Below are 21,258 nucleotides of genomic sequence, written 5' to 3'. Positions count from 1 at the left end.
CATAATCTTAACTTGCTAGTTTAATGTAGATTTTGATACTTTTTAGCAGTTCTGTATTCAAGAGCTCATTTTGGGAAGGTTCAAAAACATCAATTGTTCCTGGTTTATTTGCAGGTAAGCAGCTGATGCAGTATAATATGTACCCTGTACTAGCTTTCCTGGACGGAACTACCTCAGCTATATCGGAAAAGGAACATATTCCTCCAAGCAATAAATATTCAATTGATGACAATCACCTGCAGAAAAATGAGCCAGTAGAAGGAGAAAATCAGAAGAAAAAGACAAGTCAACTTTTTAAATTAGAGCCTCTTACGGAAGAAGAAGCAAAAGAAGAAACATTGTTTTACTTATGTGAACTGACACCATCAAGTACATTAGATGGTGAAAATTCTTTACTGGACAGTTAGCCAATAAGTTAAAGGTTTGTATTGGTACCTCTAGTAAATAACTAACTTAAAACTTGAAATGTTTAATTTATACTGTAAGATTGGTTTGTGTAGTTCAGGTCCTATATTGAAATTCTTGTAAATATGTTGCTCTCTTTTTGCTAATATATGCAGAGTACTTTGTTCCACTATATTCTTAATAACTCCATCAGAAATGCAGCTGTATGTTCAAGTGACTTTAGTACTATTGCTGTGGCATTACTGAGCATTCTTTTATTTTTGTTACTGATGGCAACAATGTAAGAAATTGAAAATCAATACCTTTGAACTTGTGTAAATTTTCTTTTTACCCAAAATCAATTTGGGGTTATTAAAAGCACTACCCTACATTCCATAAAGCTTAAAAGGAATAATATTAATACTGTATGTATTGTCTTATCAGCTAAAGCTTGGCCGATGTTCATTGATATATTGTAGCTGCGTTAACCAGATCTTTAATTGTCTAGAACCTTGAGTAGAAATATTATTTGGAAACAATATTTCCTTATCTTGAGGGCTAAGGGACTTGGAATAGGAATGAAATGCTTGAACTATAAAGCATGTCATTATATTTTGAAGTTATTTTCAGGTCTTAACTACAGTGATATTGTTCTTATTTTGTTTTTGTATGCACAGAAACTGTTTCCTTGTTTCTGTATGTAAAAACCTTGTTTTCAGCTCTATTATTGACAGTACCTGCAGGGCAAGTTAAATAGTTTGCCCAAATGACACGAGAACAATCAGCTAGGGTCAGTATGTGGCAACCATATTTGGTTTTGTGCTTATTACTGGCATAACCTTGAGGGTGATTTTTCCAATAGTGACATGTTTATATATTTGGAGATCAGCTCAGAAAAGCAGATGTACAAAAATCAAGTTGCATTCAAATGAATATAATGTGGGAATGAGGTCGACAATGCATGTACTTTAGCTTTGTATTCTAATTGAACTGTGCCTACAGAACTCTACCTGCAGTACTTGGCGTCAGAGTTGAAATGAGCTTCAGCTTAAGACTTGGTCTTTTGAGAAGTACCATACCATAAGTAAGATTGAGAAGGTTGCAGGTCAGAGAAAAATCCTGGAATTGTACAAGCAAGATGTCATCTATAGAATGAATCCGTCCGATCAACCTTCACACTGCTGCCCTTACACAAGTTTGCATCATTGTGCTGGTGCACCGAATATGTAGATCAATTCTGCAGTTTGCTGCTTTCTGGCCCACAATGCTTTCTTGGAGTGGGCCTAGTGTGAGGTTCCAACCATAAACAGTTCTTAACGGTTCTTTTCTCTATCTTTTCAATCTCTCTGCCTCTACCTCTGAAGATAGTCTGTCCACCGATATCTTTTATAGGCCCACTGATTCTCATAGCTACCTGGACTATACTGTCCCACCCTGTCACTTGTGAAAATGCCACCCCCTTCTCTCAGTTCCATTCTAGAACTAATCTGATATCCTCTTTCTTCAAAGAAAAGGGTCCTTCCTTCCACAATCAATGTTGCCCTCACCCATCTTTCTTCTATTTTGTACGTCTGCCCTCACACCATCCTCCAGGGACTGTGTTCCTCTTGTCCTCACCTACCACTGCTGCATCCAGCACATAATTTTCCACCATCTCCAATGGGATCTCCCTTCCCTCCCCCTCTGCTTTCCACAGGGTTCACTCCCTACCTGCAACCCCCTTGTCCACTTGTCCCTCCCCACTGATCTCCCTCCTGGTACTTATCCTTGCAAGTGGAACAAGTGCTACACCCACCCCTACACCAACTCCTTCACTACCATTCAGGCCCCCAAACAATCCTCCCAGCTGAGGTGACACTTCACCTATGATTCTCTTGGGGTCATTCGATGGTATCCAGTGCTCCCGGTGTGGCCTCCTGTATATTGGTGAGATCTGACGTAGATTGGGAGACCGGTCTATCTGCCTGAAAAAGCTGGTAGCCAGCTATTTCAATTCCACTTCACATTCTGACATGTCAGTCCATGGCCTCCTCTACTGTTGTGATGAGGCCACGTAAAAGGTTGGAGGAGCAACACTTTGTATTCCATGTGGTAGCCTCCAACTTGATGGTCTGAACATCCATTTCTTGAACTTCTGGTAATTCTCTTCTCTCCCCCCCCACTTTTATCCTTACCTGCCCATCACTCCTGTCTGCTAATGTTCCTCCTTCCCTTTCTTCCATGGTTTTCTACCCTGTATCAGATTTCCCCCTCCTCCAGCCCCTTTCATCAATCAATTTCCTAGCTCTTCATTCCCCTCCTGGTTTCACCTTGCACTTCTTCCTCCCCTCCCCCACCTCCTTACTGACTTCTCCCCTTCCTTTCCAGTCCTGTTGATGAAGAGTCTCAGCTCAAAACAGCTACTGTTTATTCCTTTCCATAGATGCTGCTGACCAGCTGAGTTGCTCCAGCATTTTGCTTGTGTTACCTTGGTGTTCCAGCATCTGCAGATTTCCTCATTTGTGATAAACAGTTCTGGAATGTTTGTCATCTGCCATTCAAATATTCAATACAGTGAAATTTAAACTACTTTGTCTAAAGTAGCACAGAAACAGGTGAAGTTTCCCTACATATATAGCGAAATGTGCATAAATTTACACTGTCAAATGTAGTAAGTTATTACATCTATATAAAAGTCCTGTATTTTTAAGGGAGTTCCTCACAGAACTGCTGCCATTTAAGATATACTGCAAGATGTGGGCTATGAATTGGGTCATATTGCAATTGGAAAGATGTGTTTTAACTATCTGCAGTAATTCATATTAAAGAAATTCATGGTTTGAGGTTTATTTGAAATATGACTAAAAAAATTAAATCAATACAGTTAAAATGTTAAGTGACATGTAGATTGATGTTATTCATATACAGCAACTGATTAGATTTAAATTTGCATAGAATTAATTGACACTTATCTTGGGATTAAAGCTTCAATAGAAACTTACCCTTATTATAAATAGTTGTTTTTGCATCATGAAGGATTTCTTAATTTCCAATTTACAATTCAGTACTTTGAAATCCTTATCACTTTGGCTACCTCATTCCTGGCTGGGGTTTTAATAAAGTTAACATCAAATTTACATTAAAGCTATACTCATTTCCAAATTTAATGTTTATAATAAAATCCACAACCATTTCCACAATCAATTCTAGTTTACTAAATGGCAAAAGTAAATCTGATAAAGCAAGGCTAGTCAGTGATCAGTATTGATCTAACTTTAAATCTAACATTAAGTATATACACCCTGAAATTCCAGAAAACAATTCCAATACTTAAGTGCAAGTTGCATTTATCACTACACAACGATTCATTTTGTAGATAGTATTCTAAATCATATTATTGACTAGCTTTATCCTTGTCACTAAGAAAATTTCTACAGACTAGTTACACATTTCAAGACGAAAGCTAGCTTTTTCCTCTGTAAATAGTATACAACAATATTTTAATAGGACACTGATATTTACCATCAACATAGGCAAATCATTTTGAGGTTTGCATTCATCTCAATTATCAGCACTAGATTATCCACTGAATCTGTTGAACACGTCAAAGGTGAGGTATTAGCCATGCAATAAAAGTGAAAAGCATTACACAACACACGTTTATAATTATGCAGTAGTCTTCAAATAGTTAGCTGAGTTTTAATCACAAGACTAACTAGACACTGAAACAACAAGCCACATGCTTTAAATGTTGGCTCTTCAATCAAAGTCACGAGTTGTCAAAACAAGTGGTGCAACCAGTGTCCATCCATAGAGCAGAATACAAATCCAGCTGGAAGAAATCTTGACCCAAACTGATGGCCACTTGCTGGTCATTTCATAAGAAGAGTCGGGACTGAAAGGAGAAAACATAATTATCATTAGATACACCAAGCATGCTGAATATGATCAAATATCCACAAGGTATGTATCCTTAATAAGTGTGTCATTTATCTTTATGTGTCTTATCCAGCCCCCATCCTCTATGTTTGGTGGTGCACAAATCTCTGTTGCATTAGCCAAGTCACTTTACATGGGTAATATACCTATTCCTTACAAGATGACCACCCCCTGCTATGGGACAGTAGGTAGATCATCACTTCATTTGTTATATACAAAAGGTGGTGTATTGCTCTTGCTGGTCATAACTGGATTCTGAACAACAACACTGAATCTTGTCTTAGACCATAAGATATACGAGTAGAGTTCCACCATTTGGCTGATCCATTTCCCTCTCAGCCCCAATCTTGTGCATTCTCCCCATATCACTTCAAGCCCTGACTAATTAAGAATCTATCAACCTCTGCATTAAATATACCCAAAGACTTGATCTCCACAGCCATCTGTGGTGACAAGGAAATGAGCTTACGTAAAGTTCAGTTCTCTCCAACAAATGCTTGTGTTCCAGCAAGATTTACTCAGCACAGAATTTATTTGGGGTGGCATGATAGCATTGTGGTCAGCATAACTCTTTACAGTTCTAGCAACCTGGATTTAACTCCTGCAGCTACCTGTAAGGAGTTTGTACATCCTCCCCAGAACCACATGGATACCCTGGCTTTCTCCCATGATGAGGCTACGGTTAAAAAAGGGGTGTGGTTGAAAGGGCCCATTTCACGTAAATAAAATGTAGCATCACACAAGATGAATCATTGTGACCAAACCCAACATAAAAAAGGAACAAGTACAAACTTATCATGCCTCAAGCATCACAACCTGGTATGGAAGTTGTCCTGTCCAAGACTGAAAGAAGCTGCAAAAGATCGTGAACACGGCACAGCACATCACACAAACCAATCTTCCATCCTTGGACTCACTTTACGCCGCATGCTGTCGGAGCAGTGCTGCCAGGATAATCAAGGACACGACCCACCTAGCCAACATACTTTTCGTCCCTCTTCCCTCTGGGAGAAGGCTCAGGAGCTTGAAGACTCATACGGCCAGATTTGGGAACAGCTTCTTTCCAACTGTGATAAGACTGCTGAACGGATCCTGACTCGGATCTGGGCCGTACCCTCCAAATATCCAGACCTGCCTCTCGGTTTTTTTTTGCACCACCTTACTTTCCATTTTTCTATTTTCTATTTATGATTTATAATTTAAATTTTTAATGTTTACTAATTTTTACTATTTTAAATACTTAATATTTGTAATCCAGGGAGTGGGAAGTGCAGAATCAAATATCGCTGTAATGATTGTACGTTCCAGTATCAATTGTTTGGCGACAATATAAAGCTATAATGCCTAATTCTTAATGATAAAGTTACATTAAATACTATTTTCAATTTCAAACTACTTATTTTTCCCACAGAAAAACAAGTGTAAACTGAATGCTCAACACTATCAGCAGTAAATGAAATGTTTTGATTTAAAATATTTACATACCTATACCAATTGGTTAGTGTCATCATAATGTAAAGAGACGCCAAAAATAGCATAAAATGAAAGAAGGAATAGCTGTAGGTGACACCGTCTCTTTCATTGTCCTCTGCACGATGTGCATTGTTGCCATCATCCAGCGAGCTGTCACTTCGAGGAACTCCTTCTTCTATAAGTGTTGATTCATCACTTGTTAGAGTGAGTTTGTTAACTTGGCTGTTGTTTGATGTTCGAATACTGTCAATATTCAAAAGACTAAACGTTAGTTACTTGCTATAAATAAGCAATTGCTGCACAGCAAATTAGTTTGCATCGGTACACTATCCCAATTCATTTTCTCTGCTTATGAACACTATTCGTTCACTCAGAACTGGGAGAAATTAACAAAATCAGTCATTGTGTGTTGCAGTGTTTACCTCATATTCAAGGTTTATGATGGAAAATCTGGGGTTAGAAATTAGTTCTCAATATAAATGGACAGTGCACAACTTGTATACATTGAATTCTGCTTCAGAAATGTGGCTGTTCTGAAATCTGAGGCATTAAGTCAAACATCATGATTTATGGGCAGTAAATCCAAAGTCAAGATACAAAGGGCTGAATAGCTGGAGTCAATAATTTGCACAAAATAAAAATCCTGTTGAAGACATTCTACCAGCAAATCCCCAGGACAGCAGTTTCAGCCCTAAACAGCTACAGCTGCTTCAGAAATAATGCAAAGTTTTAAACAGGCAGGTTTGCTGAAAATTGGACAATGTTAGTTTGCAATCAAGACAGGAATTGGCTTGAAATCCGGTCAGCAAAAAGCCTTTTTACTATTTATGAGGCAGAAATCATAGCAAGTATCCTGTACTTGACTGGACATGCATTTCCAAAACCAAGCTAAATATCATGCAGGAAAATATAACTGTTTTGACTGGAATCCCAGGAACCATTCTAGCTGTTCATTTCTTCTGCCACCATGCCTGTATTGTGTTCCAGCTTCAACTAGGATGCCATAGAATGCCGGATAGTAAAAAAAAAGCGATTGTGCACCAAAATAAAGAAAAACAAGGAGATAGTACATGAATTGAACAGGCATTTTCTGCCAGTCTTCACTACAGAGGGTAACATCCCAGGGAGAGGAAAACACATACAAAAGGAAAGCTGATCACCTGGAAGTAATACCGAGCAAATTACAAAAACAGCAGGCTGCCAAGTCCCCAAAAGAAGTGGGTAATGGGATAGCTGAAGCACTGCTTTCAATTTTTGGAAGTTCCCCCAATTTGAGAAAGCTTACATTATTTGAAAAGTCAAATTAAGTCGTAAACACAAAATAATCTGGAGATGCTGTTGTCAAAGGAACACTCACAATGCGCTGGAGGAACTCAGCAGGTCAGTCAGCATCAGTTGAAAAGATTAGTCGACGTTTCGGGCCGAAACCCTTCGTCAGGACTGAAGGAAGAACTTTGGGGGAGGGTTTGAAGAATGCTGGTAGTTGAAAAAAACAGTAATTTGAAAGACAAAGGGGTGGGGGAGGGGAAGCAGGGAGGTGATTGGCAGGAGAACAATGCGTAGTAGTAGAAGGAGGTGGAACTATGAGGGAGGTGATGTGAAATAGGGATAGAGGAAGGGAGGGGGAGGGAATTTCCGGAAGTTGGAGAATTCTATGTTCATACCAAGGGGCTGGAGACTACCTAGACGGTATATGAGGTGTTGCTCTTCCAACCTGAGTTTAGCCTCATCATGGCAGTAGAGGAGGCCATGTATGGACATATCTGAATGGGAATGGGAAGCAGAGTTGAAGTGGGTGGCTACCGGGAGATCCTGTCTGTTGTGGCGGATGGAGTGGAGGTGCTCGACGAAGTGGTCCCCCAATCTGCGTCGGGTTTCACCAATGTAGAGGAGGCCGCACCGGGAGCACCGGATACAATAGTCAAATTAAGTCCTTCAATCAAAAAAAAAATGAGACAAAACTACAAATAAATTATCTTAATATCAATTCTAGGGAAGAAATTGGATTAAAAATGTTTTGCGCTATTTAATCTCTGAGGAAGTGACAACACAAACTGAAAAAAATATCAAAATTAGAAGTTAGCAGACCACTTATCTGCACCATCCATTCACCCATTATTTCATGATACATAAACACAATACACTGTCACAATACAACTTTGACATGTTTCGTCATTCTCCAGACACACACTTTTTTTTAAATAAAAATACTCCCGATCAGATTGTTAAGACAAAATGCACACCTACTGACCTTGAATAAAGAACACAAAGTAAAAATAGGATCAGTCCTATAATGCCTTGTGCATCCCACCACTGGGTGACTTGACCGGGGACATGAATCCCTGTGCTATTGTACCCAATCATGCTCAATAAACTTGGATTGCATTTTCGGTCTGTAAAAACACACATACACGAAAAGTAAATTCCACATGATTAGCTGCATTTTCACCAGTTTCCATGCTGCAGTACTCTGATTCTAATTCTAAATGTTCCAATTAATAACATTCTTATTATCTGTGAAGGGATATTTCAAGTATTTTAAAGACCAAATTAAATGAATTATAAAAATGACAATACTGGTTGAGTACCTCCTTATCCAAAATGCTTGAGGCCAAAAGTGTTTTTGATTTTTTTCAGATTTTGGAATATATAATGAGATAGAAACATAGAAATCTACAGCACATTACAGGCCCTTCGGCCCACAATGATGTGCCAAGCGTGTAACCTGCTTTAGAAACTACTTGGAATTTCCCCACCGCATAGCCCTCTATTTTTCTAAGCTCCACTTAGCTATCTAAGAGTCTCTTAAAAGACCCTATTGTATCCGCCTCTACCACCGTCACTGGCAGTGCATTCCACACACCTACCACACTCTGTGTGGAAAAACTTACTTCTCTTATCCCTCTTCTACCTACTTGCAAACACCTTAAAGCTATGCTCCTCGTGTTAGCCACTTCAGCCCTGGGAAAAACCTTCTGACTATCCACACGATCAATTCCTCTCATCATCTTGTACACCTCTATCAGGTCACCTCTCATCCTCCGTCACTCCAAGGAGAAAAGGCTAAGATCACTACCTATTCTCACAAGTCATGCTCTCCAATCCAGATAGCTTGGGATTGTCATCATTTCTGACTCTGAATTTATGTGCTCTTTGTCTTACACTTGTTCATCACACATATGTAGTTAACAGTAAAAATTATTCCATGCCATTAATATAATGAAAATATAATGTGTGCAGGGTAACAAAAGCAGCACAGAAGCATCGGGAGAATATCTGAATCAGCTGTTGAACAACAATAAACAGCGGCAGGCTTTCAGTCTCCAGCTATAATGCTGTGTTTTGATTAAAATATTACAGTACACTATATTTGTATTTTATGGGTTTTTTTTAGATTTTATCTAAGGCATCAGAACAATCAAGATTATAGTCTTGTTCTGGTGACAGACTTCCGTGATCAGCAGATGGTTTAAAATATGCCATACCTTTTCTTAAATTTCTGCAACCAGAAATATTCACAATTACCTTCAATTTTACTTCTCCTCTAATATTTATCTCTGTGTACATGTAATGCTACTGTGACACTGTAATTCCTAGGGGTCAATAAAGTATCTATCAATTGTGAGGAAATACCAGCAGTAAACTCCCAGACAATTTCGTCAAGATTTTTTTTGTCTTTGAAAAATAATCTTCTAAGGTCTACTCCCTTCGATCTGGGAAGTAGTAAAACAAGACAAGGCGTGTTTTTCCCCCCTCTATATTTTTAAGTGCTGAAATTCTTAATTCATTTTAAGGCAACTTAGTGCAATTTTCAATGCCACCCTGAGACTGCCTGGCTTGAGTATTTCCAGTATGTTATTTCAGTATAACATCATCTTCACAGTGCCGACGAGTATCAGAGTTTCAGGCTAAATGTACAACAAGGAGCATTACTTTTAATATACCTCCCTTATGACATAGTTTAGGAAAATGATTAAAGTACCTGGTTCATTGGTCATTGCTGACCATGTAAGATACATGGTGTACAAAGTGATGATGGAGGATTGCAGCAAACCAGATCGGGGCTGAGATTCCTGAAAATAGACCCATCAAATAAATTGCAGAATATGCTTTCTCCTTAACGTAACTTTAAAGACATGACCAAATATTCAGGCAGCAAAGGCCTACAGTCTTATTCGATGCTAGCTTAATTAGTCAGTAAGTTCAATCATTTTGTCTTTGTAAGTTTCAGCATGTTATACCTGCAAACTTCACCTAGCATGATCATGTATGACATATTGATGAGATCACATGCATAATTGTCCGAGGCATGTGTGGATATTCTATAAATTCCCAAAAAAGCACTTGCTTAGACTCTTCACAAGAGATATTCCAAAAAAAGTGTAAACTAAAGCTCAAATGCATATTTTCCATTTATAAAATTAATTGTGCATTTTGAATACAAAAAAGATTCATAGTTCACTGAGCTAAGGTTTGTTGTGAGAACCAAAATATCTTAAAAGCTATTGGTTGAGCAGAATTGAAAATTATTACCAACATGCCAGCATATTTTTAAAATGAATTAATTCAAAGAGCCATTTCAAAATTTGGAAAGATATGCTTAACTTGTATTGAACGTTGTTTAGACCACAGAATACTGTACACAATTCTAGATTCTGACTCAGTGGAGAAGGAACAGAAAAAATTATGCCAGAAATGGAACTGCATACAACTTCATAACAAGACTGATAACTAGTTGGAAGTCCAAGACAGTAGAGATTAAATCAGAACCCTGATTGGTTGGAAATAGTGTTTATTTTTCAGCGATCTTTACCATATAAATGCTAAGTAAAAGAAAGGATGATTGCCGAAGCAAATATCCAGTTAACACAAGAGGCTCAATAAGTCAAGTACGGAAAAAGGTCATTGGAAAAATCCAGATTAAGTGAGTAGGGAAAAACTTGGCTGGAGTTTGAACAAGTACATCATCATCCACTTTGATTCAAAGAGGACGAGTTCACATTATTTTTCAGATGTGCAGAGTAGCAAAGGAGTACAAATGACCAGGTACAAAGATAAAACAAAGATCAAGTGTGCAGGTCCTAAGTGTGATAAAAACATTAAGGCAAGTTGGGCCTTTCATTTCAAGGGGAATGCAAGCAATGCAAATTTGAAGAAATGATGTTTCAGCAACTGGCTGAGTCAAACATCATCTGAAATATAATATTCTTGACTGGGCACTGTATCTCAATGCAGCCATTTTGACCTTGCATGGCGCAAATCAAGCCTTGAGGGCTACATTTCCGAATCCATGGAACAAACTCAGCTTATCTTCTTGCACTGGAACGAATGCCATGTCTTCAAAAGGGTAAAATGATTTGAAGAAGTAGATCAGGCATGCATTGCCTTTGGTAGAGGAACCCGTAAAGAAATATGAAATTAGAGGCAAATTGATTGGATTGAAATAAGAAAGCATTACGCCAGCTGCCACCCCTTTCCCTTATACATATACAGATCATAAATCTACATTTTACCTTCCTCTCACTCTACCCCTTAGAATACTATGGATTTGGAACCAATTATAATTGTCAAGATGATAGGTGGAGGTTACAAATAAGTTGCACATCAGCTTTGATCCAATATAATTCCAGGAAAAGAGCTGTAGTATTACTATGAGCTATTGTGTTACCATGCTCCTACAAACATTTACCAGGGGAGATAAAACAAAAGTGAGAAGAAGAATTTATGCTTTTTGTTGATTGAACCCTTAACTTCAAATATCATATCAACTGTCCTGAAGTTTCTAAAACATACCTGTATCTTTGGCAGGATGGACATAACGGAGGCTGCCACACATAACAGCATATTTAAACTGATGAAGACTTTGTTCTCAATGCAGCCCTCAGGATGGGTGTAGTAACAGTAGAAGAGAACTATGGCAATCAAGGACAAAAGGTAGTTCACACCAGTTGCTGACAGCAGGGCTGTAAGAGAAAGTATACGTACTCTAACCATCTAGAGCAAAACTGGAACAGTAATTTCAGTAAACTTCAGTACAGAGTCTCAATTTTCACCTATATCCTACTTTCATAAACCCACTTCACAAAACGCACATCCACACTACCCCATGGAGTTAGTAATCTCTGGTATGCTGTACTTACCTGCATACCAGCACCTGGAATTGCCTTCTTCCATTTTTTCAACCCATGACTCATTCCAGGAGTGGGCAAAATCAATGAGTAAGACCAACTGGATTAAAATGAAACAGAATGCACCAGCCATTCCAACATAGAACCAGACTGCAAATAAATAAAAATACAGTTTAATATGGCAGTTTAACAAACATCACACACAATTTTAAATTGTGCATTTAGAACACTAACTATCATGTTTTGTAAATTCAAAACATTAAACATCAAAGGAAGACACTGGAGTCCAGGAATGTGGGTCTGGCTTCAAGTTTACTTTAAGCAAGGCATGCATGTATCACATGGTAGCGTGCTGACGCTTACAATTCACATATTTGTATTTATACCACAATGAATTATTTAAGGTATGTGTGTGTGTGTATATATACACACACACATACACAAAGATCACTCAAATATTAAATACACAACAGTAATCAATTTTTTTTACGAATACTAAAGAACCCTAAAGCCCTTGAAATAAAACTTTTTTGCAATTTCTATTGATGGTATAACAAAAATAAAAATTAATAATTGGTGACTATGCTGGCTTACCTATTTAAAAGTATTAAAGCAAAATGGTTAATTTCGAAATAGGAAATCTGTACTAATTTGCACTGAGCTTTGTTTAGACCACACTTAAAACTATTATTTATAATTCTCTTGGCAGACAAGATTTACAAGACTGAAGAAATGAAGGAGTATATATGTAAGGGGGTTTCGACTTTTATGTTACTGCGGAGGTTAATTAAAATGGCGTTTTTGTTATGTTAATCTAGGGAATGCGGCTTTGTTGTGTTAAACGCTGAGAAAGTTTGCACTAGCAGCTTGTTTTTGCTTTAGAGTCTGATAAGAGAGTGCTAGTAACCAATTAGGATAGTTGTTATGGTTTTGGTTTATTTGAAGATACTGTATGCGAGGGGTTTTGGGGCAGAAGGTGGGAGAGCGAGACAGAGGATGGATGAGGTGCTGTGAGTCCGCTAACGGGGTCGGACCCCGAGCGGGACGTTCGGCGAGGAGACGGAGACCGACTCCTGTGGAGCGTCTGGTCGACCACCGTTGTTGGTCCCAGGCGGCCGATCGAGGTGGTCTGAGTGGTCGCAGGGTGAAGAAGGTCCTTGAGCTCCAACTGTTTTGTGCACGAAGAGATTGAACTTTGATAAGTGTGGCGCCTTTTATTTTCCTTTTATATTTTATTTTCTTTTAATTATATAGTTCCAGTAATATCTATAAACTGTAAATCATTTAATTGCATCTGGTGTATTGTCTGTTATTTGGGCGGGGTGGGGTACCTCACACAGCATCCACACAAACGAATTATCCAGTTTGCTGGGGCCGAGGCTGTTTCCCTAGACGACAGCGAGCCGAGCAACCCTGAGGCTGGCCAGGGGGCTACATATATATTACAGATGGATGTAGATACTGGGACTGTCAAGAAAAGGCAGCTTAGAGGTTACCTAACAGAGGTCTTTAAAATTACAAAACATTTTGAGTACAAAACATTTTGAGTAAGCTTTCTTAAGAGAAAGGAATAACAAGATAGACAACTTCATTACTCAAAAAAGGTGTGAATATGGAACCTATTGTCACCATGAGTGACTGCCCTGACCAGCAAAGAAGCAGTTAAGGAAAGGCTGGACAAGCAAGAAAAGAGAAGAGCTGCAAGTTTATAGAAAGATTTTTAGAAGGAGTTTCACATGCAGCATATATGCTAACATGGACTGGTTGAACCCAAAATGCTGACTCCATGCAGTATGTTCTGTGTAATACTATGCCAAGTAGATAGTCAATTGCAAACACAAGACAATCTGCAGATGCTGGAAATCTAAAGCAGCATGCGCGGCCACTCCGGTGGTGATGTCTGTTATTTGTCAAGTAGGTACCGTGCACAATTCTGATTTGATGGAGACCGACATGACAGGAAGGAGGAACATCTGGAGAAACTTCTGAAATGCTCGCTTCGCTGCCGCTGCTAATGTGTGGCCCGGAATCTCTGGAGAAGGCCCCGAATCCTCAGCTTTGCTTGTTTCAGTGGTCGGGGCGAGGTCGAAGGAGCTCGGCAGAGGATGGCACTCGGGAGGCTGTATCGGAGGGGCTGGTCAGAGGCTCGAAGTTTTCGGACTGACGGACTCAGTGTTGGCTGTGGTCAGGTGCTTCCAATGCATTGGCAGTTGTTGGTGCAGGGGGTATCTCCCTTTTGTCGCCTGCTATCAGGGACTCGGGAATCGATCGGGACTTTGAGACTTTTTTATACCGTTCCCATGGTCTGTTCTTTATCAAATTATGGTATTGCTTTGCACTGCTGTAACTATATGTTATAACTATGTGGTTCTGTCAGTGTTAGTCTTTGGTTTGTCCTGTTTTTCTGTGATATCACTCTGGAGGAACATTGTATGATTTCCTAATGCATGCATGCATTTCTAAATGATAATAAACAAGGACTAAGTGTTCTCATAATCTAAAACAACACACACAAAATGCTGGAGGAACTGAGCAGGTCAAGCAGAGTCCATGGAAAGAGTAAACAGTCCAAGTTTCAGGCCGAGACCTTTCATCAGAACTCTTGATGGGAGTTCTCAGCCCAAAACATCGACTGTTTACTCGTTTCCATGGATGCCATCTGGCCTGCTGAGCTCCACCAGCATTTTCTGTAGATAATCTGCTGCTCTGCAAAGTAACTAAAATTATTTTCCTGTAGAGATATTTTCCCTGCTTGGCCTTGAATACAGACTTTCCTTCACTGATAATCAATACGCAACATTTTACCTGCTGTCAAAAGTTTATGTAAATTGCTGAACTCAAAATTAGTCATAAGATCCATACTACACTAGGGATATATTGTAATTGAATTAAGACCTTGTCCCCACCAATATGCCACTTTTTGCAATTAAATGACTTGGTAAGAATTATCAGTACATCCATTATACAAACCTGTTGTAAAGGGTCCTTCTGGAATGAAGAAAGCACCCACTGTAATTGCAACCACTGTGGCAAACTTAAAGAACCAAAATCTAGAAAAGAATAAAAGGCCCCAAGGTCATTGACAATCTTCAGTTCTAAACATGTATTTTAATATTCTTTTTGTTCTCAAAGCAGGCACTAAACAGCATTATAAAGGTATACTGTATATTTTTATGTGTCCAAATTAATTATTATATTCCTGGTAAAAAGATTTCAACTCATTCAAACAAATGTTTTCATTAAAATGATAAAATGTGCAAAATTTAGTACTTTCACTCCAATGCCAGGGGACAGGAGACAAAACCTTAAGTAATTAATTTTAATTTAATTAATTAATAAAAATCTTCATCACTAATCAATGATGTTCTAGTCAATGTTCTACTGTATTAATATCAATAGTTCCTAGGACAGAAGTCAGAAATACAACTAGTTAATGGAGCATAGACATGACATAGACATCTTCTCCTTTGCTATTTTATGTACAACTGTGAAGCCCAATTAATTAGCCAGAAATCTTCAGCTGAGAGAACAAAAAGAAGTACGTTAAAATGTCAAAACTCTGTAGGCACAAACTCATTCTCAGACACATCTTACTTGAAAAGCATCAAAGTCTCGTTGTTGGAAAAAAAAACAAGAGTCAATTCAGACTCGTATCAGATTGTACTTCAATGTCTGCTACTAACCAAGAAATTATGACATATTACAGCCCAGAGATATTCCATGAGATAGTTTCATCAGGAGTTTGAGATTTAAGGAAATTTAAGCACTACTTTTGTCTTAGAAAACCTTTTGGATTGAAAACAAATTTCTTTCATTCCAGTTCTGTGAAGGGACAACGTGCAACCTGCAGAACCCTTCATGGTGGGGCAGGAGGAACTAGAGTTGAGAATATTGGCAGTTTGTGTACTACAAACAAAGGTTGGTTCTCACAAAATCCAGAAATCTCTTTATGATCCATCAGCAGCAAGGAATTCCTGTGAAACAATGGAATTATTTTTCTCCCCAAGATGGCTATGAGAACAACTTCAATCATTTCAGAATCAAGTTTATATCATGGAACATGTCATACAATTCGTTGTTTTGCAGTAGTACAGTGCAATACATATTAAAAATCTATAAATTACAATATATAAAAAAATATAATTAAATAAGTAATGCAAAAAGAGGGTAGAAAAGTGAGTTAGTGTACATGGGTTCATTGTCCATTCAGAAATCTGATAGCAGAGGAAGAAACTATTCCTAAAACATTGTGTGTGTGTGTCTTTATGCTACTGCACCTCCTACTTGATGGCAGTAATGAGAAGAGGGAATGCCCTGGGTGATGGTCATCCTTAAAAAATGGAAGGATGTAATATTGAGGCTTTATGAAGCACTGGTGACGCCTCACTTGGAGTATTGTGAGCAGTTCTGGGCCCCTTATCCAAGAAAGGATGTGCTGACATTGGAGAGGGTTCAAAGGATGTTCACAAAAATGATCCCAGGATTGAAAGGCTTGTCTTACGAGGAGCATTTGATGGCCATGGGCCTCTACTCACCTGGAATTCAGAAGTATGAGAGGTGGCCTCAGTGAAACCTATCAAATGTTGGAAGGCCTTGATAGAGTGGATGTGGAGAGGATGTTTCTAACGGTGGGAGAGTTTAAGACCACATGACATGGCCTCAGAATAGAAAGGTGTCCATTTAGAATGGAGATGAGGAGGAATTTCTTTAGCTAGACAGTGGTGAATTTGTGGAATTCTTTGCCACGGGCAACTGTGGAGGCCAAATCATTGGGTATATTTAAGGAAGAGGTCTGCTCCTATATCTTATGGTCTTAATGATATTTTTCTGCCCTCCTGTCAAAGCCCAAATTAGAGTAACTGCTTTTGGGAGTTTAGCACGAGCCACAATGCTAGAGCTGGCTAAGCATACTTAGACCTTGATGTTAGGATGCTGGCCTCGGAAAGAATGGTGACATCGGCTCTGGATTTGAAGAATACCGGTGTCCCTTATCCAGTGCTCTGAGCTGCCTGCTGTATGCAGGACATCACTCAAAAGCACACAGGTTTCAAAATAACAATTTATGCAATGCTTTAAAATAGAAACTTGGGTAGCACAGTGATGCAACAGTTACTACTGCCACCTCAGTTCTAGAGACCTGCATTTGACCCTAAGCATACCAAGTTTGCGTGGCCTCCCCATGTCTCCTCTGGGTGTTCCAGTTCCTTCCCACATCCTTAAGACAAAGGTTAATTGGCTATTGCAAATTGCGGCAAAGTGGATGATAGGCATTTCGGGGAGGGCAGGACATGTTTGAGAATTTGAAAGGATAAATGCAGATGAGCGCTTGATGGGCTGGAGTCCCATTTCTGTCTTGTGTAATTCTATAATAAAAAGCTCCAGGAATGCTTTGCAAAAGGTGAAAAATAAGGGACTTAAGACCAAATAAAGTTTTAAAGGAGAGAAAGATAGAAACAGTAAAGGAACGCAAGGGGCTGGAACAAGGTTAACAAAAGGGAAAAATTGTAGAAGAAAGCTGATGAGCACATTTATAACTTCATTAGCTTTTCTCTAACTGTTTCAGCATTTTATAATTATTTGTTATAATTGTTGAAAGTTGATTTTTTTGTTGCATATCACACCCTAACCAACACACCACAGCAAATTCTTAACACATGTAAATGTATCTGAAAAATAAAGTTGATCCTTATTCCAATCATCCTCGTACTTAAGGCAATTTAATCAGAAATGCCTTAAAAATCATTGCTCCAATTTTTTTTTACACTCAGCTTTACAGTAAGCATTAATAGAACTCATGAGTGTATCATTTAGCAGCAGATCTTTCTGGTGCAACCTTGAAGTGATTCATAGTGAATAAAAAAAAAGTCTCAAAAATTGGCTGAGTAGGTAAGTAGGCAGCTTTAAACTTACTCCCACAACACCAGCAATTACACAGTACACTTATAGCTGATTATCTAATTGTCACATGGAGCTAAAGTTGCTGGTAACTTACCCTCCCTCTCCCACTTACAGCCAGAATGAAATCTATTACCCGTTGTGTACTGCAGCCCGTGGATCCTGGCTGCTCTTCACTTTAATCATCAGCAAGGAAAACAGAAGGAAGAACATTGCCATGCCAAAGCAAACCCTGTACACTGCCTTGTATCCAACCAGCACGTCACAGTTCACCTGTCCATGGATACCAGGGACAGTGGTGCCCATTCCACCATCACAAAACCCAGGAATCTGCATAGGAAATGGGGAAATATGAGAAATTAAAATTACTCATCATTTAAATACAAGGAAGTTGCAAGCGAAATTTAAAAAACCACTCACAACACGCTGGAGGTACTCAGCAGGTCGGGCAGCATCCGTAGAAACGATCAGTCAATGTTTCGGGCTGGAACCCTTCCACTACGCACCATGATCCAGATGCATCATGCCTTATGTTACTCCCGGCAGCTATATCCACCAATGACCTGGCATGCTGAATTTCCCACTGCAGATATACTTTAGCCTTGACACCGCCCCACAGCACAATAATATCCCCGTTTGGTGTCAGGGGGATAATTGGGAAAGCAGAAACAATATATCCAATAGTTCATCCCAGATGTTTTAATGCATGGAAGGATCCGGCAAACCCAGTTACTGAGTTCTTGAGCTATTCCACAAATTCCCAAGCAAGCTTCTGGTGACAACCACCAGTACCACCATGGATTCATGAAGCTAAACATTTTAGTTCAATTGTTAAAAGTGAATTTAGTCAAATGAAAAAAAATGTTGAAAAGTGGGAAAAAAGAACTTTCTAAATTATAAAACAACTACCTGGAGCAAACTCCACAGAAACATGCCTTGTGACTAACTGCTTTGAGGGTTATTTATATGCCTTGGCCTCCTCCCATCCTTCTGCAATAATGATCCTCTAACCCTTTCTCCCTTGCTTACTTAACTAGCATTCCTGTAAATGCATGAATTCATTAGACCCAATGCTCCCTGTGAGAGCCATCTGCACATTTTTGCCACACTGGCATTTAAAATACAAAGATGCACTTGTGTCTTGCACTAGTACACTGAGCGATACCAGATGGCCAACAGATACTCAACCTTCTTGAGCTGCTCTTCCATTCCTGGCATTAACATGATACAAGCCACTCCCACTCCGAGCAGCAGAAAGAATGCAAAAATCAGGCGAGTCACTGTTGAGTTCTTCCCACTGGGACAGCATCCGCAAAGAAGGCATGGTGCACTGCCACATAAACACGGTATCTGCAAAGAATAAAGAATGAACTAATAAAACGAGAAAGCCACAAGAGATTCTGTAGATGCTGGAAATCCGAAGTAACACATGCAAAATGCTGAAGGAACTCATTAAATCAGGTGGAATCTATGGAGAGGAATAAAGAGCGAACATTTGGGCCAAGACCCCTTATCAGGACTTGGCTCGAAACATCGGCTCTTTATTCCTTTCCATAGATGCTGCCTGACCTGCTGAGTTCCTCTAGCATTTTGCATTGTTACTTTCCATATAGCCACACATGTAAAACAGTTATGTATGTTACCTTTATGTAGATTGCTTTTCAACAATTCAAGTGAATTTTATGGAAAAAAAAACCTTCAAGTGTTAAATGATTAACACTTTCAGTCACTGGACTAGGTATTAACAACAGAAACCAGTAATCTTGTGTGGTGGTATGAAATTCAATGAACCAGGTTGTGTCTGGACGGCAAACTGCACACACAGCATGGATGCATTCCGGGCTTCTTGGCAGTCACATTGTTCTCAAATTACCAAATGTACACTCTCACTGTGTTACCTTCAATAATAAACTAGGATTTTGGGAAATCCTAGGAAATCAGTTAAGTCCCTCAGAGAACACTAATAATGTCTTCTTATATTTGTGTGCTAAAATGGTGGATGAAATGCAACATGGATTCATTTGGAATTACTGGCGAGGAAAGGAAACCATATTATATTTTAATTTAGAGACGTATTTGAATAGTGTGTGTGGAAAGAAAAGAATAGATTGATAAACTATATAATCATGATTTGAAGTACAACTGCAATGTTCAATAATTCTAGTTATTGTAATCTGTTAATAATCACATTGGGGAAAAATTCTCGCACAAGGTGACGAAAGTGTTTAAAGAAAACTGCGACGTGTTATGGAATACAAACAGGTAACAAATTAGTGCATCAGCTTCAACACATTGGATGATAGTTTTCTTACAGAGAAAATAAACCAGAAGAGCCACCCAGCCGGCACCTGTGAGCCAGCGAGAACATCACGCCCCAGTTCTACAATACGTTCTCTCGCCCTATCACCCAGTAACTGCAGCTTGTCCCACAAAGGGCAAGATGAAAGGCAAACCAGGATGCAATCTATCTCTTAGCGTTTGCACTGCAGATCAAGTAATACACATCAGATTTAATCTTTATAAACAACGGAAGAAATTCGCAGCATCAACTAAACGAAAAAAAAATTAACACAACCAGACAGCCATCTCAACAACCGCCCACCCAGACACGCAGTAAATTATTACTGCAAATAACGCTTGCTGCGGAACAACCCCTTTTGATAAAAAGGAACGGATTGACCTGTCTCGCATCCACCTATAAAGCTGATTTACGGTTCGGCATCAGTTCCAGCCCGGGCCCTCGGACGCTTGACCATACAGACGCGCAGAAACAACAGCGAGTGGTTCTCGGCCGGTAACGAGCACTCGTTCTCTAAAGGCCCGACCACCATGACTCATCCCTTCAGCCACTATCATCGTGAACCAGCGGAGACAAAAGGCGGTGAGCGCTCGACGGTAAAACGGAAATCCCCGCACCCGGCACAGAAAAGAACAAAGGTAACAGTGGGTCCCGGTCGCGAACCCGTGTGGTTGTGAGCCTTTGTTCGCACGGTTCTGACGGGGACACAATTCGTCTCCGGCCGTTTGCTGCACACGTAAACCGACATTTCCCCGGATCTATATACCTACCCAGCTGGCTAAAGAACAAGCCCCGAGAGCGGCGCCCATCGCTCCGTCCCCCCGGCTCCGGCTGCCTGCGCTGCGATACCCAACCTCACCTCGGGATTGACAGCTTGTTTACTCGCACCCCGCTTCCGCTTGCGCGCTCCCGACCAGCGGCGTGGCACGCGCTTTCGGGTCCGAGCGGCGCGCCGCGGCGCTCGCCTCCCTGCGGTTACTGTTCAATACGGGGGCAGTTGCGTTTGCGTGATGCCAGTCTCCGGGAACTTGAGACTGAACAGTTAGGATGTATTTGAACCCTGCCATGAATGCTGGCGGGGTCGGGATGAGTTCCCTCAACGCCGAGCGAAGTGGCTGCAATCCATGAGTACTACACACAAAAACGCTGGAGGAACTCAAC

The 21,258-nt window shown here is 39.7% G+C and overlaps 3 protein-coding genes across 4 annotated transcripts in view; 2 read left to right on the top strand and 1 right to left on the bottom strand.

Moving 5' to 3' along the window:
- The window catches only part of hsf2 (heat shock transcription factor 2), a 45,889-nt gene extending 42,670 nt beyond the window's left edge, over positions 1-3,219 (top strand). Inside the window, exon 12 of one of the 2 annotated variants that reach the window (XM_072251582.1) lies at positions 115-3,219. In XM_072251582.1, coding sequence (XP_072107683.1) covers positions 115-407 — 293 coding nt within the window. In that variant the 3' untranslated portion in view covers positions 408-3,219. The remainder of the gene's footprint in view (positions 1-114) is intronic. The other variant, XM_072251583.1, reaches the window with a different exon arrangement.
- serinc1 (serine incorporator 1) lies at positions 3,202-21,013 on the bottom strand. The gene is made up of 10 exons (XM_072251584.1): positions 20,868-21,013; positions 18,987-19,148; positions 17,935-18,128; positions 14,874-14,953; positions 11,916-12,053; positions 11,569-11,738; positions 9,758-9,848; positions 8,027-8,168; positions 5,788-6,018; positions 3,202-4,258 (listed from the first exon to the last, which is right to left on the bottom strand). Exons 1-10 carry the CDS (start codon positions 20,904-20,906, stop codon positions 4,123-4,125), a joined length of 1,383 nt encoding a protein of 460 aa, XP_072107685.1. The 5' UTR covers positions 20,907-21,013; the 3' UTR covers positions 3,202-4,122.
- pkib (protein kinase (cAMP-dependent, catalytic) inhibitor beta) overlaps positions 20,209-21,258 on the top strand; it is a 139,512-nt gene continuing 138,462 nt past the window's right edge. Inside the window, exon 1 of the mRNA XM_072251585.1 lies at positions 20,209-20,735. The gene's annotated coding sequence lies outside the window, so the exon portion shown is untranslated. The remainder of the gene's footprint in view (positions 20,736-21,258) is intronic.

This window comes from Mobula birostris, chromosome 2 (genome assembly GCF_030028105.1).
Source record: "Mobula birostris isolate sMobBir1 chromosome 2, sMobBir1.hap1, whole genome shotgun sequence".
NCBI classification, from domain to species: Eukaryota; Metazoa; Chordata; class Chondrichthyes; order Myliobatiformes; family Myliobatidae; genus Mobula; species Mobula birostris.
Note: the sequence above shows the minus strand (reverse complement) of the source record. Positions and strands in the feature narration are given on the sequence as shown.